Raw genomic sequence first — 13083 nt, forward strand, 5'->3', positions numbered from 1 at the left:
TATGCTAAACCCCTTGTTACTGGAAAGATCTATCTGAAATATTTAACTGTTGAGCAGCTCTCCTGTTTTTCCAAGCTGACACATGCAGGCTCAACTAACTTTGAAAGAATGAGCAGCTGGCCAATCAGGCATCATGGCTATTTTAGTCACTGCATGCTTTTGGAGATAAAGCAGGCAGTGATTGGCAGAGCAGTGTATGTCTGCTATGAGGTTTCGGGGCTCACTACAGTTGATGCATCTTGACTAACTGGGAGTCTGAACTAGCTGAATTTTGAATTCACATTTATTTCTTATTGATAACTAAGGACGTACAGGAGGCAGGATGGCATCCAGCAACAACGAAGTAAGTACAGCTATGTTTACGAATGTAGACAGTTATATCTTAAAAGTTGTTGACATATTACACTGTTAGGGAACAGTTGAGGTCATCTAAGAATAACTGATTTTAACTTTATGTGTTTAAAGTAAACTGGTCGAATCTCATGAGAGCTTTAAGAGTAAGATAAAAATAAAGTTTTTTCTGTTTGGTAGAACAGATGGCAGTCGGTCAAGCATGCCTCTAGTTATTTTAAACACCATCGTGTCTATTACCAAGTCATCACACTCACTAAGATAGAGCCTACATTCTAGCTTGTTGTGAAATACTTGTTGTTTTGTAAATTTTTAATATGATTGAATGTTCATGGCATTTTTTTTATTATACCTTCTACTTCTGAACATATTTGCCTTATAAAAAATGAAAGATATTGCCCTGGTTATGTCAACATGTCTATACTTGTATAATTGTATAATATTGTCTGACAATTTTGTACCATTTTCTTTTCTAGATGGGAAAGAAAGCAGAGGATAAAGCTCATACTCTAAATATAAATGTGACACCAGATACTGATGCAGAGCTCACTGCAAAGGGCTCCCAATCATCCTCAACAGACGCTGTCCATGGTATGTTATGCATTCATCCTATCACTGTATAGAAAATTTAACAAAATTGTTACATATATTGTAAACAAAGGTCTGGTTCACATAGGCCTACATTTAAAGTATTTTTAAAAATGTTCTCTTAAATATCTTTTAACCTCCTGAATATATGTCCTGACTCTTCTCTCTTTTTCAAGGATGCGACATTTTTAGAACACACATAAATCTAAATAAATATAAACCTACACATTTAATATAAGCAAAATAATAAATCCATATTTCAATATAGAAACCCATCAACAGATTAAAGCTTGTTCTCAAAAGAATTTCAAAACCCATATATTGATTTAGCTTAACAAGTACTGCATGAATCTTGAATAAGCAGTGTGACTCTGCACAGTCATGCCATCTAATATTCTGCTCATCTAAAGCTTTTCATTCCTTACACTAGGCCAGACTGCTACTTCTACAGAGAATGGAGAACCCCCTGAGGCCCAACCTGGCCCTGACACAGTGGAGGAAAATGCCATCAAGCCAAAACTCCAGATAACTTTCAGCACATTTACTGTGAAGAATGGTGAAGATCTGAAAGTAGAGATCCCAGTGGTTGGGCACCCAGCACCAAAGATTGAATGGAAAAGAGATGGCCTGGCAGTCAAAGAGACATCAAGGCTAGAGATTTCAAATACCTCATCATTAACAGTTTTTCATATCAGACATGCTGCCAGGGAACACTCTGGTCAGTACTCTATCACAGCAAGCAACAGTGCTGGGAAATATACAGTGGAAATCACAGTGGTTGTTCTTGAAAAGCCTGACCCACCCAAAGGCCCTGTGAGGATTGATGAGGTCAGTTCTGACTATGTTATCATCTCCTGGGAGCCACCAGAATACACAGGAGGATGTCAGCTAGACAACTACATAGTGGAGAAACGGGAAACCTCAAGTATGGAATGGCAGACGGTGTCAGCAACAACAGTAAGAACTACAATCAAGGTCACCAAACTGAAGACAGGAAGTGAATACCAATTCAGAGTGTTTGCAGAAAATAGGTACGGAAAGAGCACTGCAATCACCTCTCCTATTGTGATGGCACAATATCCTTTTAGTGTGCCCACTGCTCCTGGCACGCCCTTTGCAACCACAGTGACAAAGTACAGCATGGTGGTTGAATGGGAGCCTCCAACCAAAGATGGAGGAAGCCCTATTATTGGTTATCACCTCGAACGCAAAGAGAAGAACAGCATTTTATGGACCAAGCTCAACAAACTCGTTATACCTGATGCTCGCTTCAAAACAAGTGGACTTGAGGAAGGCATCGATTATGAATTCAGAGTGTTTGCTGAGAACATTGCTGGCCTTAGCCCATCAAGTAAGATATCTGAATGCTATGTGGCAAGAGACCCCTGTGATCCACCTGGTAAACCTGAAGCTGTTGTCATAACTAGAGAAAACATCACACTTCAGTGGGCAAAACCCAAGTATGATGGAGGAAGTACGATTACAGGCTATGTTGTTGAAAAGAAGGAGCTACCAGAAGGCAGATGGATGAAGGCAAACTTCACAAATGTCATTGAGAATCAGTTTACAGTCACAGGTTTGACAGAAGGCGAAAGTTATGAGTTCAGAATAACTGCCAAGAATGGTGCTGGTGTTTGGAGCACACCTTCAGAAAGTGCTACCATCATTGCTCAGGATGTTATTGAAGGACCAACAGCAGTCATTGATCCCAAGTTCAAGAGCACTTCTGCTGTTCAGGCTGGTGAGACATTCGTCATTGATGCTGATTACTTTGGAAAGCCCCTCCCTGAAGTAACATGGCTAAAGGATGGAAAAGAAATTGACAAAGTGACACCCAGAATGGAGGTCAAAAACACTCTGACTCATACGACTCTGACTGTCAGGGACTGTACACGAGTGGATGGGGGACACTTTGTCTTGAGCCTTAGTAACACTGGTGGAACTACATCTATCCATGTTAACGTGAAGGTCCTGGATAGACCTGGTCCTCCAGATGGACCTCTGAAGGTAAAAGTTGTCAGTGCAGAGAAGTGTAATATTCACTGGAACCCCCCTCTAAATGATGGCGGTTCTAGTGTTTCCCACTTCGTCATTGAAAAAAGGGAGACAAGCCGTGTAACATGGACGGGGGTTGAGTCTCATGTTGAAGCTGTCAGTTACAAAGTGACAAAACTGGTACCTGGTAGAGAATACATATTCAGAATTGCTGCCGTGAACAAATTTGGTGTTGGTGAGTTTCGGGAATCAGACCCCTTCATTGCACAAAACCCTTTTACAACGCCAAGTGCCCCATCTACTCCTACAGCGAGTTCTGTGACTGGTGACTCTGTAGTGCTGACATGGGAGAGGCCGGAGTCTAACGGAGGCTCAGAGATTGATGGCTTTATCCTGGAGAAACGTGACAAAGAGGGTGTAAGGTGGACTAAATGCAACAAGAGAAGACTAAATGACTTGCGTTTCCGTTGCACGGGGCTCGCTGAGGGACATTGCTATCAGTTCAGAGTATTGGCTGAGAATGCTGCTGGTGTTGGTGCACCCAGTGAGCCAAGCGAGTATATAAAAGTATGTGAAGCTACTTACCCACCTGGTCCCCCTACTAACCCCAAAGTGACAGACTATTCCAGCAGAACTGTGTCTCTGACCTGGTCAAGGCCCATCTATGATGGTGGAGCAGTCATTAGTGGGTTTGTAGTTGAGATTAAGGAAGCAGCAGAAGACGAGTGGATCACATGCACACCAAGTACTGGTGTAGAAGACACAAACTACACTGTGAAGGGACTAAGAGAAAATGCATTGTACAATTTTCGTATACGTGCAATGAATGCAGCTGGAGTTGGAGAGCATGTGGATCTACCTGACACTGTGGTAACTGCTGAAAAACTGGAGCCCCCTGAGATTGAGTTGGACTCTTCCTTGAGAAAGATTGTCGGTGTTCGCGCCTGTTCCACCTTACGTCTCTATGTCACCATCAGAGGAAGGCCAGAGCCTGAGGTTAAATGGGCAAAGGAAGGTGGTGCTCTAAGTGAGCGTGCTCAAATTGAGGTAACAAGCTCCTACACAGTGTTATTGATTGAGAATGTCAATAGAAATGACACTGGAAAATATGTGTTGACTGCTGAGAACTACAGTGGTTCTAAATCAGCATTTATCAATGTCAGAGTATTGGACTCTCCCAGTGCACCTACTAACTTAGAGATAAAGGATGTAAAAAGAGACTCTGTGTCAATCTCCTGGGAGACACCACTCATTGATGGCGGGGCAAAGATTTCACATTACATCGTAGAAAAACGAGAGGAGGCCAGAAAGGCATTCACAAGTGTCTGTAGCAACTGTGTGAGAAACTCTTACAAGATTGACAATCTCCAGGAAGGATGCTTCTATTATTTCCGTGTCCTGGCTGTCAATGAGTTTGGTGCTGGAGTTCCAGCAGAAGTCACTGAGGCTGTTAAAGTGTCTGAGGCTCCACCTCCCCCTGGCAGAATCACACTTTGTGATGTTGCTTGCAGTAGTGCAAGGATCTCTTGGGAGAAGCCGGACCATGATGGAGGAAGCAAAATTACATGTTATATTGTAGAAATGCAGGCTACAGGAGACGATGATTGGACAACATGTTCAGAGAGTAAGGTACAAGAAGTGACTGTTAATGGGCTGGCAACAGGAAAGGAGTATTTCTTTAGAGTGAGTGCCGTGAATGAAAAAGGAAAAAGTGAACCAAAATCCCTTTTGACACCTGTTACAGTTAATGATACTAGTGCTCGGCCCATTATCAATTTGCTGTCCAATAACTTCAGTGTGAAGGCAGGAAATGATGTAAAGATTGATGTTCCATTCAAGGGTGTACCACCACCAACTGTAGAATGGAAGAAAGATGGCAACTTGCTGAAAGAGACAAGCAGGGTAAATGTGCACACATCCGACATATCATCCCAGATAATTATCAAGGATGCAACCAGAATAGATGTTGGCATGTATGAGTTGACCCTGGCCAACTCGGTTGGAACTGCATCTGTTGAAATCTTTGTTAATGTTTTTGAAAGACCTGGACCACCAACTGACCTCAGTATGGATGAAGTGAGTGCTGACTTTATGTCTTTGTCATGGCAGCCCCCAAATTATACTGGTGGATGTGAAATAAGTAATTATCTTGTTGAGAAGAGAGACACAGGCAGCACAATCTGGCAGACTGTGTCGGCTACTGTTGCCAGAACATCAATCAAAGTTTCCCGTCTAACACAGGGCACTGAATATCAGTTTCGTATTGCTGCAGAGAATCGCTATGGCAAAAGCCACTTTACTGAGTCTGAACCAGTTGTTGCCCAGTATCCCTTTAAGCCCCCTGGTCCACCAATAAATCTCCATGTTGTGAATGCCTCAAAGTCTGTCATGGTGGTTGCTTGGAGCAAGCCAGACTGTGATGGTGGCAGCCCTGTTATGGGTTACCACATTGAATCCAAAGATCAAAGCAGTATTTTGTGGACAAAATTAAACAGAAACCTAGTGACAGAGAACCAGTTCAAGGTTACAAGTGTAGAAGAGGGTTTGATATATGAGTTCAGGGTATATGCTGAGAATATGGCTGGTGTTGGACCATGCAGTAAGGCATCTGAGCCTGTAGCTGCAAGAGACCAGTGTGATCCCCCACGCAGCCTCACAGTTACAAATATAACTAACAGCTCAGTTTCCCTCTCATGGGACAAACCAGAATATGATGGTGGGGCTAAAATAACTGGGTACATTGTTGAACGTAAAGACCTGCCAGAAAGCTGCTGGCTTAAATGCAACTTCACAAATTTACTGGACACCTTCTTGGAAGTGACTGGCCTCACAGAGGGTGAAGAGTATGATTTCCGTGTAATTGCAAAAAATTCAGCAGAGCTCTTCAGTGCACCTTCTGAAACCACAGGACCCGTAACAGTACAGCATGATGTGGAGCCGCCTAAAATTATCATGGAGGACAAATTCAGACAAGCGGTTGTTGCCAAAGCAGGAGACCTCATAAGAATAGATGCTGACATCTCTGGTCGCCCAAACCCTACTGTCTTTTGGTTGAAGAATGGTAGAAATATTGGCACCAAGGGAAGGGTTGAGGTAACTGTAACAAAGACGCATACCTCTCTAATAATCAGAGAAAGTGTTCGGAAAGACTCTGGACAGTATACCCTGACCCTACAGAGTACAGGTGGTACAACATCTAGAGCTGTCACTTGCAAGGTCTTGGACAGGCCAGGACCACCTGCTGGATCTCTGGAAGTGTCTGGACTCACAGCAGAAAAATGTACCCTGTCATGGGGACCCCCGCATGAGACTGGTGGTGCTGAGGTCATGTACTACATTGTGGAGAAGTGTGAAACCAGCCGTGTAGCTTGGATTGTTGTCTATAGTGACATGATGGCAACTACTTGCAAAATAACCAAGTTGCTCAGAGGAAATGAATACCTGTTTAGGGTAAGGGCAGTGAACAAGTATGGGGAAGGTGAAACTCTGGAAAGTGAGCCTATTAAGGCAATGGATCCCTATACTATCCCATCTGCTCCAACAGATGTCGAGGTCACAAGTGCAACCACCGATTCCATGACTATCTGCTGGAAAAGACCTGCCACTGATGGCGGCAGCCGCATCAGTGGTTACATTATAGAAAAGAGGGAGAAGCAGGGTGTTCGCTGGGTTCGTGTCAATAAGAAACCAGTCTATGACCTACGTGTCAAGGCCTCCTGCCTGCACGAGGGATGTGAGTATGAATTCAGAGTTTTTGCAGAGAATGCTGCAGGGCTAAGTGAACCTAGTCCCCCATCTCCACTCACTCTAGCAGAGGATCCAAAGTTCCTACCCTCCCCTCCTGCAAAACCCACCATAGTGGATTCATCTAGATCCTCCATCTCTCTGTCATGGAACAAGCCTCTGTTTGATGGTGGAGCAGCAGTCACTGGGTACAAAGTTGAATACAGAAAATCCATAGAAGAAGACTGGTCTGTTGGTGTCCATAACACTGATAGAACAGAGTTTGTAGTCACTGGACTCACAACAGGGAGGGCGTATGTTTTTATTGTCAGATCCATAAACAAGGTTGGCATCAGTGAGCCCAGTCCTGAAACAGATCATGAAGTGGCAATTGAGAGAGAGGAGGAGCCCAGGTTTGTAATTAGCCCAGAGATGAGGAAGACTCTGCTTGTTAAAGATGGTAGCTCCTTCACTCTGACTGTGCCTTTCACAGGCAAACCTGTGCCCAGTGTGACATGGGAAAAAGCAGATGTTGACCTGAGAGTCAGAGGATTGATCAATGCCAGCAGCTCTGTGTCCTCTATAACAGTTGAAGGGGCAACACGTGATGACTCTGGCAAGTACACAGTCAAACTACAAAATGTTGCTGGATCTGCCTCCTTGACACTGAGTGTAAGGGTTTTGGATTCACCTGGTCCGCCAACCCATATAACAGTTAAAGATGTGACTAAGAACTCTGCTACTGTTTGCTGGGATATCCCAGATAATGAAGGAGGAGGCCCTGTCAAGAACTACCTTGTAGATATTCGGGACATCAGCAGAAAAGGTTGGATGAAACTCACGGACAAATGCCGCCGACTGTCCTACAGGGTGTCTGACCTTGAGGAGGGAGGAATCTACTTCTTCAGAATCACTGCTGAAAACGAGTATGGGATCGGTGTTCCAGCTGAGACCAAGGAGGGAACAAAAATGACAGGTACAAATGCAAGCGTTTTTATAATCAGTAATAAAACTCAAATTTTGTGATGGGTATAAGGACGTAAGGGATTTTAGAGAACAATTGGATATATAACGCTTCAGCTTGTTTCACTCTTCCAACACTGTTCTGAGTTGCATTGACGCTTATTCTCTTCATGTTTGTTTTTTGTGTATTTTTATTTCAGATACAACAGACTGGGAGACAAATCAAGGAGCTTAGCTCTTCTCCTCCAGGGCTTGAAGTAGGCCTAAACGACTCATCAACTTCCTGTCAACATCTTTGTCAATTTCTCATTTTCATCAAGTGTTCAGATAAATTAGTTAGCAATCCTCTATGAGCTGATACATTACCAGAAGCTGCAGTTTTGTAGATATAATGACATGTTGTTGTTTTATGATATTTGTATAATCCTTATTATTGACAGATTTAATTTCTAAAAGTATTGATGCTTTTGTTTGTTTTTGGCTCTAAATAGAAATTAAGGTGTTTGTAAGAAATCTACAATAAAATGGAGCTGATTAGAACAGTTGTTGGAGTTTTACTTTAAATGTCTTTAGAAGTTAGACTATACCAAGTTATATACTAACTCAACGAGACAAGATCAATGAATCAATCCAACCTAACACACAATATAAAAACAAACTGGAAACAGAAAGGGAGGAAGGAGGTAGAAGAGTCAACTTCAGTTTTGTATTTTCATTTTGTGTTATTGTCAGTGACATCACCACTGAATCACTAAATATTGCTGGTACAAACTAAGTGGACATGCTGCAAAAACAAAACAAATAAAGCATTTAATTTTTTGACTCAACAATATAAGGAGGGTATTCTGTTTTACTATTTGTATCAATTACTTTTTGTGTTTTGATATTTCACTCCAATAAAATATTTACTTAAAGTTAAAATTTGAAATGCATCATTAATTGTTCTTTAACACTTTTATAATGGGGTCTGCCAAAGTAGTTAAAGGATGGGGTGGTGGAACTTTTCTTTTAAATGATCATGTGTGATTAGGTTGATTCCATCCAGGGACCTTTGTTGCCATTCTTTCTCTTCCGTTGTATCCTAAACTGTTACTCACAAATGAACGCAAAAAAATTGACCACTAAAAGTACTTAAAGAACTTGTCAAAAAGTAGTTAAATAATTTCATCAGTTGCACTTTTAAAAGCAAACTGGAAACATTAACTAAAGTAAATGAGTCAGGCTTATTTAACTACTGATTTTTGTCAAGTTAAAGACTGTAGAATATAAAAGTTAACAACACTGTTAACACAAAACAGGTTAGCACCTGTTACTTGTAGCCTTTTGCTAGGCTATCAGCTGTTTACAAGTACGTCACCGTGGAAACCGTTACGTAACGGAATACAGGAAATGGATGTACTAGCGTGAAACCGGAAGTACGACACGCAAAACCAACAAGTTATCTAGTTCGCTGCGAGAGTGTTGACAACTACAAAAGTACATTTTCAGCTCGAAATTTTTAAGATGGGCACTACGGCAAGTCAACTTGGCAAAGATTTGCTCTCAGAGTACCAAGTAAGTAGCCAAAGTGAAGTCCATAAAAGGAACTTATACCATTGTGTATGTTAAAGTTAACCGAGTGGCTAAAGTTGAGAGCAGTTGTTGTTACGCCCTGTTATAACCAAGGATGAATGTAGAAACTTTTTTTTTTCATTTTAACAGTAAAATTTACTTGTGGCCTGTACTTTACTTGTATACATCACGTAAAACTAAACACCCCTAGTGTGCTTATCTTGGACTACCGATTGTCATGACGCCTAATTATTATGGTAGTAAAAGCTAATGATGCTAGTATCTCTTGTAAGAGCCTTGATGCGTTTAAGGAATTCAGACTCATTTAAGTATTCCAGTGTAGAAGTTCTGTTCAAGTGAATCTGTGACTGTTGTCAATCTAACAATAATCACTATGACTTTTAGGAGCTGACATTCTTGACAAAACAAGAAATTCTTCTGTAAGTGATCATGCCACATCACAAATGTTATCAGTTCTAAAAAGTTAATTTAGAATGTTCTTGTCATTGATCCATGATTAAGCTTGTTGTATGTTTGTTTAGTGCCCACAAGAGATTCACTGAGCTGCTCACAAAAGACGAGAAAGAACTTCCAAATACCAGAGTACCAGTGGAAAGGATTCTCACTCTGCCAGAGCTCAAGGTGAAAATATATTTGATGGGAGATCAGATGAAATGTTGTGCTATGTGGGCTGTTTATTGTTATTTTTCATTGTATGACTATAATTTTCTGTGCTTTGAGGAAGTGCTTAAAGTACTGATAAACTGAAATGACCTTTGTACTGATTCCTGCCACAGTCCAACCCTTTCAGGAAAAGAATCTGCCATGTTTTCTCAACATCTGAGCTCAAAGATGGAAGCCTCACGTTTGAGGACTTTTTGGACCTCTTGAGTGCCTTCAGCGACTCTGCTACTCTGGAAATCAAATCCCACTACGCCTTCCGTATATTTGGTATGAGTCAATGCAAATTAGGTTGTTGTCAATATACACATAAAGATATAAATCCATGTAATAAACTTAATGATATTTACAGACTTTGACGATGATGGAACTCTCGACTGTGGTGATCTGGAGAAGCTGGTTAACTGCCTGACCGGTGAGACAGAAGACACAAGACTGACGACAGAAGAAATGAGGCAGCTCATTGGCAATGTGAGTTCACTGAGCCTTTCCCCCCTTGAAGGGGGGAAGTAAATAACTAATCCTGATTTTGGTTGCAAGCTTATCCATTGATTCCTTTCCGTGTTTTTCAGATTCTTGAAGAGTCAGACATCGACAAAGATGGAACCGTAAACCTCTCAGAGTTTCAGCATGTCATCTCAAGATCGCCAGATTTTGTCAGGTGATTAAAAATCTAAAAACTTCACCTATATGGACTTTAACCATCCCTTTTACTCAAACTTCTGTGTCTGCTTCTATAACATTTTGATTTATCCACAGTTCTTTCAAGATTGTGCTGTGAAGATCTCAAGCAGGATGTGGAGAAGCAACAGCCTTTGACTCTCATTGTTTTTAATTTTCAATTAGAACAATTTTAGATAAATGCCTTAAATTATATATACCTTTACTGCTCTGTTTTATGTATTGTTTATGAAATATAAAACCTGTGATTTTTTTATTTCTTAAAAGAAAATAAAAATATTCATTAACAAAGTGTTTTGTTTTTATACGGACAAAAGACAATCTTATTTGTTTATATACAAAATACATTTAATCCAAAGCATTGAATTTGTTGTAATAATTTACACTTCCTGGTATTTTGTCGAAAGTCCATCGTCCACTTTGATCAAGGCAATCCCATAATAATTTTAGGAGCAATCTACTTCCTGTTTGATGACAGCAGCAAAAGTGTTCCACGCCCCGCACACTACGTCAACCACACGCATCTGCTGCTCCCTGAAGAGCTCCACACGCTGGGGCTCATCTGAACTGACCATAGTGTGGTGTCCAAGTTGGCCGTAGTCACCTGAAAGAATAATAGAAGGAAAGTTAGAAGTAGTAGTTAAATTTACTAGCTTGTGCTTTAAGATAACCAATCAATTTAGTTCCAAGCTCAAAACTTACCCCAGCCCCAAGTGTAGAGGTCACCTGCAGCTGATATGAGAAAATGTGAGATAATGCTGATAATGACTGAATTGCCAAGAAAATGTGCATCAATTGTCAAGTGAGGTTTCTTACTTGTTACTGCAGCTGTGTGTCGGCAGCCACAGCTGACTGTCCTGATTTCACATGATGGAGTGACATCCAGCAGAGCTGGGAATGCCTGGATCGATATGAATACCTCTTCATGTTTCTCTTCCTCCTGTGGCTCGTTAGCAGGAGGTGTGCTGGTATGATGGGATGGTGTTCCTGCTCCTGTGGATTTAATATTTCAGTGCTTAGGACTACATTACTAGTTAACTGAAGTGGCTACGATAAGTAACACCAGGGAAAATGTATGTAAAATAATACAGATAAGTGCATCCATAAACAATATCAAGTATTTCACATAACCCAAATGTTAATCGTAGAATTAAGTAGTTTGTAATACACAGAGTTTACCACTTGTTAAGCTTTTTTTTATAGATGCTGAGGAAATGTTTGAAACTTTGGGAAAACAGATTTACCAGCATCTTGGCTATTTTGCTGCTGAAGAGCTTTCCTTAGACCTCGTGATGGAAGTCCAAGCTGGCCACTTTCATTCCAGCCCCACACATAAAGGTCACCCCCATCTGAGGAAAAGATTATTACAGGTAATTTTTAGCTCAAGTTGATGTCATAGTTCGTATCAACCTCTTTTCCGACTCTTACCACTGATGCAGACAGAGTGCCACCCTCCTGTAGCAACACAGCTCATGGGCATCCCCCAGAGAGCCTCCACTGCCCGAGGCTCCTCCTCAGAGGTGAGGCCTCCATGCCCCAGCTGGCCATGGCTGGTCATTCAGACAAAAAAAGATCAGGATATGCATTTGCTCTTGTTGCTCACATTCCCAATAAAGAAAGATGTATGAGTATTAGACCTACCTGCCCAGTCCCCATGTGTACACAGCTCCAGAGGCAGTGAGAAGAATGGCATGCTCTGCACTCAGTGTCAGACTCTTGGCTTTTAGGTGAGGGGATAAGGAGCGGTAAAAAGGTGGTTTTGTGGCTATGTAACCTCCAGGGACCAATGGGAGATTTAAAGACGGCCCTGGAAAGCAGCAAAGGGTGCACTGGTAAGCCAATTATCACAATATACTTCTCATAGCTGTCAAATAAAGTAGTGTTACCTGAGATCTCTGACTGAGGTTTTATTTCTTTGCTCCATGATGGAGTTTCCTCAACCTTCTGCAAATCCCAGGACTCAACTCTGTCTGGGAAAGCGAGGGTCAAGTGTGATTCACTGATGAAGGCATCTGTACAGCCACGGCTGTGTTTTGTATTATCACCACAGGAGTCATTGGACAGGACTGCACCGAAACCTGCCAGGCACACACAGCTGACACCTAACAGAGAGCAGAATGAAACATGAGTTAATATCTATATAGAGAGTGATGTTACTGACGCCTTCTATTTTTATTACTTGTAATGACTAGAGCCAAACCCGAGATGTTAAGTTTGTTAGATCGCTGACAAACTTACCATCCAAATGTAAAGATGCTCTTCGACTCCAGCTTGCTTTAATTTTACTGACTGTCTTCAAGCAGCAGTCGCAGCTTACAGCTAGCTCTGTGGGGCTACTCACTTTGACTTCCTTAACAGCGTCACTACACTCTACTTTGGTTAATTTCTCTTGGACACATATCTGCCCAAAAGCGTTAAAGCCAAATCCAAACCACCGCATTGGAAAAGCGTTGTCTTGGTTTGGTTTCTCATTGAAGCGCAGTTGCTCGCAAATTTGAACACTGCTGTAGTTACCACCGGGGTGTTCTGCGCATGCGCTCTGGTATCGCT

The 13083-nt window shown here is 41.6% G+C and overlaps 3 protein-coding genes across 3 annotated transcripts; 2 read left to right on the top strand and 1 right to left on the bottom strand.

Annotated features, from left to right (window-relative positions):
• Window positions 1-230: 230 nt before the first annotated feature.
• On the top strand, window positions 231-8455 carry LOC138612401 (titin-like). Its single transcript, XM_069685615.1, has 4 exons — window positions 231-343; window positions 828-942; window positions 1370-7633; window positions 7821-8455. Exons 1-4 carry the CDS (start codon window positions 323-325, stop codon window positions 7853-7855), a joined length of 6435 nt encoding a protein of 2144 aa, XP_069541716.1. The 5' UTR covers window positions 231-322; the 3' UTR covers window positions 7856-8455.
• A 581-nt stretch (window positions 8456-9036) lies between these two features.
• LOC138613103 (calcium and integrin-binding protein 1-like) lies at window positions 9037-10824 on the top strand. The gene is made up of 7 exons (XM_069686688.1): window positions 9037-9174; window positions 9577-9611; window positions 9714-9813; window positions 9969-10122; window positions 10205-10323; window positions 10425-10513; window positions 10612-10824. The coding sequence occupies exons 1-7, from the start codon at window positions 9124-9126 to the stop codon at window positions 10631-10633; spliced, it is 570 nt and encodes a 189-aa protein (XP_069542789.1). The 5' UTR covers window positions 9037-9123; the 3' UTR covers window positions 10634-10824.
• A 104-nt stretch (window positions 10825-10928) lies between these two features.
• Window positions 10929-13041, bottom strand: LOC138613300 (RCC1 domain-containing protein 1-like). The gene is made up of 8 exons (XM_069686940.1): window positions 12772-13041; window positions 12420-12635; window positions 12175-12340; window positions 11962-12083; window positions 11778-11882; window positions 11350-11526; window positions 11236-11265; window positions 10929-11137 (listed from the first exon to the last, which is right to left on the bottom strand). Exons 1-8 carry the CDS (start codon window positions 12971-12973, stop codon window positions 10980-10982), a joined length of 1176 nt encoding a protein of 391 aa, XP_069543041.1. The 5' UTR covers window positions 12974-13041; the 3' UTR covers window positions 10929-10979.
• Window positions 13042-13083: the final 42 nt, after the last annotated feature.

Source organism: Semicossyphus pulcher, unplaced genomic scaffold (genome assembly GCF_022749685.1).
Source record: "Semicossyphus pulcher isolate SPU_LCO1_2020_fin unplaced genomic scaffold, fSemPul1.0.p SCAF_8, whole genome shotgun sequence".
Lineage (NCBI taxonomy): Eukaryota > Metazoa > Chordata > Actinopteri > Labriformes > Labridae > Semicossyphus > Semicossyphus pulcher.

Bases quoted from the DNA above. Each gene is read 5' to 3' on its own strand.
- LOC138612401 (XM_069685615.1), top strand. From the start codon at position 323: ATGGCATCCAGCAACAACGAA. The intron at 943-1,369 runs GTATGTTATGCA...TCCTTACACTAG, and splicing joins CTCAACAGACGCTGTCCATG to GCCAGACTGCTACTTCTACA. The intron at 7,634-7,820 runs GTACAAATGCAA...TTTTTATTTCAG, and splicing joins GGAGGGAACAAAAATGACAG to ATACAACAGACTGGGAGACA.
- LOC138613103 (XM_069686688.1), top strand. From the start codon at position 9,124: ATGGGCACTACGGCAAGTCAACTTGGCAAAGATTTGCTCTCAGAGTAC. The intron at 9,175-9,576 runs GTAAGTAGCCAA...TATGACTTTTAG, and splicing joins ATTTGCTCTCAGAGTACCAA to GAGCTGACATTCTTGACAAA. The intron at 10,514-10,611 runs GTGATTAAAAAT...ATTTATCCACAG, and splicing joins AGATCGCCAGATTTTGTCAG to TTCTTTCAAGATTGTGCTGT.
- LOC138613300 (XM_069686940.1), bottom strand. From the start codon at position 12,973: ATGCGGTGGTTTGGATTTGGCTTTAACGCTTTTGGGCAGATATGTGTC. The intron at 12,084-12,174 runs GTAGGTCTAATA...CTGAATGACCAG, and splicing joins TACACATGGGGACTGGGCAG to CCATGGCCAGCTGGGGCATG. The intron at 11,883-11,961 runs GTAAGAGTCGGA...TCTTTTCCTCAG, and splicing joins GCACTCTGTCTGCATCAGTG to ATGGGGGTGACCTTTATGTG.